The sequence below is a fragment of the Quercus robur genome, chromosome 2 (genome assembly GCF_932294415.1).
Source record: "Quercus robur chromosome 2, dhQueRobu3.1, whole genome shotgun sequence".
In the NCBI taxonomy this organism is placed as follows: Eukaryota; Viridiplantae; Streptophyta; class Magnoliopsida; order Fagales; family Fagaceae; genus Quercus; species Quercus robur.
In genome coordinates, this window is record NC_065535.1 from 5,536,074 (window position 1) to 5,539,878 (window position 3,805).

The 3,805-nt window shown below is 37.8% G+C and overlaps 1 protein-coding gene across 2 annotated transcripts; it reads left to right on the forward strand.

Annotated features, from left to right (window-relative positions):
• The first annotated feature begins 270 nt into the window (after positions 1-270).
• LOC126710987 (uncharacterized) lies at positions 271-2,000 on the forward strand. Of its 2 annotated transcripts, none has more exons than XM_050411232.1 (4): positions 271-613; positions 707-940; positions 1,045-1,242; positions 1,514-2,000. In XM_050411232.1, exons 1-3 carry the CDS (start codon positions 350-352, stop codon positions 1,222-1,224), a joined length of 678 nt encoding a protein of 225 aa, XP_050267189.1. In that variant the 5' UTR covers positions 271-349; the 3' UTR covers positions 1,225-1,242; positions 1,514-2,000. The 2 variants fall into 2 exon arrangements, with proteins under 2 accessions (XP_050267189.1, XP_050267188.1); XM_050411231.1 differs by having other exon boundaries at positions 273-613; positions 1,045-1,238.
• Positions 2,001-3,805: the final 1,805 nt, after the last annotated feature.

Sequence of the window (3,805 nt, forward strand, 5' to 3'; positions counted from 1 at the left end):
TGGACCACTTTGCAGATGCTAAAATTTGATACCATATTATATTTTCGACAATTTGATTCTTTTGTGTTTGATTATGACATGTTTGATTACGACATTAATTTTTGCCACTTTCCCAAAATATTTTAAAAAAAAAGAAGTATGAAAATGTCTTACAGTAAAATATATTCGAGCTAGCTAGCTTCTGGTCCAACCTGGCCATCACACACACAACGACACTTCTCCATCAAGAAAAACTGGAATAAAACAGAGATTATATATACCCCCAGGCTTCATTACTTCAAACTCAAACCACACAAGAAGGTTCTTAAAAAACTTGCCTAAGTCTCTCCGTCCTCCAAGTCTCCTTAACATGGGCCGTGTGAAATTCGACTCCAAGCCTTCTACGCCGGAGCATCAGCTAAGGAAAATTTTCAAGAAATTCGTCAATAACGAACATCGGCTCGGCAAGCAAGAGCTAAAGGAAGCCTTTGAATACTTAGGCTCAATTATCCCTGGCTTTCGAGCCAACCGCGCCCTCCATCATGCCGATGCCAATGAAGATGGATTCATCGACGAAGAGGAGATGAACGAACTAGTGAATTACGCTATCAGAGTTGGATTTACTTGTAATAAGGTGTAGAAATTCTTAATTACATACTTTAACAAAATGTAACTAGTCAGATATTATGTACTAATAATATGTCTGCTTTGTGCTTTCAAGCTTCAGAAATCAAGTGGAATCGAGGCCCTAGCGGACGAGCAGCTGAGGAAAATTTTTAAGCGATACGACATCAACAATGATGGTCAGCTAAGCAGGGAAGTGCTAAAGAAAGCCTGTCAATACCTTGACTCAGTTATCCCTGGCTTTGGAGTCGACCATGCCAATGCCAATGGAGAAAATTTCAACGAGGAAGAGGGGATGAACGAACTCGTGAAACACGCTGCGCGACTTGGATATACTGTTAAGGCGCAGAAATTCTTAATTACGTACTTAATACCAATATATAGCTAGTCAGATATCATGTACTAATAATAATATGTCTGCTTTGTGCTTTCAAGCTTCAGATATCAGGTGGAACCGTAACAGATGATCAGCTGAGGAAAATTTTCAAGCAATACGATGTCAAGAACGATGGTCAGCTCAGCAGGGCAGATATAAAGAAAGCCTATCAATACCACAACAAAGAGGAGTTGAACAAACTCGTGAAAGACGCTGTGCGAGTAGGATTTACCGTTAAGCCGTAGAAATCCTTAATTACGTACGTACGTACTTAAAAATTTAACTTGTCAGATGTTGTGTCCTAATAATATTTGTGCGTTGATTGTGCAAGGTACAGAACTGCCCAATGGCTGCGTTTTCTAAAACGCGGCTATAGGTTCATAACGCAGCTTAGCTAGCGTTTTTTTGTATAATCCACCGTCAATGACAATATCAAACTTCTACTCTACTTCTATTGCATTTAAAATTTATTTTTCTCTCTCCAAATATATTTTTATGATCTCCACCTTCTTTCCTATATCAAACAACTTTCAGAAGCGGACTCACCCCACACCAGAAGGCTAAGTGGCACATAGAAAGCTCGCTGGTGGAGATCGTTTGTCCAGGCCTTTTCGGCAATACAAGAGTGAGATCTGAGATTTTCCGCCGAGAGAAAAGCATCAAGATGAGTGGTTGTGGAGTAACTTGTGGTGGAATAGGCAGAGAAAGGTGAATTTCGTGAACTCTCAGAGCGAATTAATGCTATTAAAAATACCCAGAAGATACGGAAGTCTGAAGCTATGAAGCTCGTGGCAACTGCACAGGTCCGACGAGCTCAAGAGGCAGTCATAAATGGCACACTCAAAGTCGCGGTGAGGGTGAATCGTTCAACACAGATTTATGGTTGAGGGTGGATTGTTGACAGCGTTCCGCCTCGTCCCCCAGCCTAAGTTTCATTTCGAGAGAGAGCGAGAGAGAGGAAAACAAAAATTATTTCTATGGTTTTGCTAATGAACAGTAATGAGTAATCTCGTATTCTTAATATTCATTGAGGGAAATTATTAGGTAGTTTGGGACTATAAAATTAGCTTGCTGATCTTGTAGTTTCAGTTAGTAGAAAAAAGACACATCACTAAAAATAGATAACATTTGATTACATGTTATATCATTTCAACACACTTATAGATTTTAACATCATTAGAGCATCTACATCATGGATGTAAAACTTTGCAAAATACAAAAAGTAACAAATTTTACACATTTTGCTCCAAAAATCTTCCACATCAGTCATTTTAAAACTGTATATATTTACACATTTGCTACAGTAACCGTATATATATACATAGTTACTATAGTTGTGTATACTATTATTTTATTAATTTCACATTTCAGACCTTTTTTCTCTCTCTTCTGTGTGTAAAACAAACTCAGTCTTAGACTTCTCCTCTCCTCATCTTCTTTTTCCTCATATACACACCCACATACAAACAAATCCACAGAGACAAATTAACACAGAGATACACAACCACACCCTCACACAAACACACCCACATGAACAAACCAACAAATAGATAGATCGGTGCTAGTGTTAGTCGCTTGTGGATCGATGGATTAGTGCTAGTGGCGCTAGATCAGAGTTTATGGATCGACAAAAATGGGTCTAGATGCTTGTGGATCAGTGTTGGCGGCAAAGATCAGTGCTTGTGGGTTGACAAGAATGGGTTTTGATGCTTGTGGATTGGTGCTGGCAGTGGAGATCGGTGCTTGTGGGTTGACGGAGTCCGTGCTTGTAGGTTTTGATTCTTGTGGTTCTTGTAGTTGATAAGTGATTTGACCATGAGAGGAAAAAGAAGAAGAAGATGCATGTGGAGGGAGGTGACCTAACCATGACCTTGAAAGGAAGAAGGAGAAGTTACCTTGGAAGGAAGAAGAAGAAGTAGAAGAGGGATAAAAGATTGGTATAAGAGATGAGATAAGAACAAAGAAAAAAAAAGGGATAAGTACAAAAGAAAAGATAAAAAGATAGGGACAAAATAAAAATACAAAATAATAATTAAAAATTAAAAAATATATATTATTATTTAAATAGAAGAGATTGTAAAATAGATGAACTGATGTGAGTACTTTGGAAAAGAGGCAGTGTAAAATAGAAAAATTAGGTTTTTAGTGTAAAATAGATGAAAAAAATTGGTCAGACTGATGCAATTGCTCTTACTCCCTCTCCGTTAACCTCGTCCTTGTGCAAATTTCAAATTTTCATTTTGAATTAGGAAGGTCAACAAGAGATTTCAGAAGATAAAAGAATCTAAAAAATTTGCAAATTTCATTATTTTGAGAATTCTATCTCTCTCCCTTTGTGATGGATCTACCTATTCATCATCATCAATATTTGCTGTCGTTTCCTTCGCAATGTTGGCACCACTTCTTCTCTGTTTCTATTTCATCTATCTCTACCCCTACGGTTTCTCAATTCCATTGTTGTCATATGAAAATTTTGGTTTTTGACCTTGAATGTGAGCCACCTACATGATAAATCGTTTATTTTTTTACTTGGTAAGTTCAAAATCATTTAGTGTTCTTTTCCCTTCTTAACTCAATATTATCTAGGTCAAGATCTTGTTGCCTTACTTTTGTTTTATATTTGAATGGGTCAAGCTTTAATCGTGTTCCTTTAATGGCAACTGATGGGAATGACGAGATCACATTACCTTGACGAGATCAATACTAGTGACGAGGTAAACCTTGACGACAAACGAGTCATCACCGACGAGGAAAAGAAAATCATTCAATGGCGCCAGCAGATAACCTGGACAGTTACAAAACCAGCAAAGCAAACCGTTAGAGCCT

Coding starts and splice junctions, on each gene's coding strand:
- LOC126710987 (XM_050411232.1), top strand. CDS start 350: ATGGGCCGTGTGAAATTCGACTCCAAGCCTTCTACGCCGGAGCATCAG. Junction 614..706: donor TTGGATTTACTTGTAATAAG/GTGTAGAAATTC, acceptor TTCAAGCTTCAG/AAATCAAGTGGAATCGAGGC. Junction 941..1,044: donor CTGCGCGACTTGGATATACT/GTTAAGGCGCAG, acceptor TTCAAGCTTCAG/ATATCAGGTGGAACCGTAAC.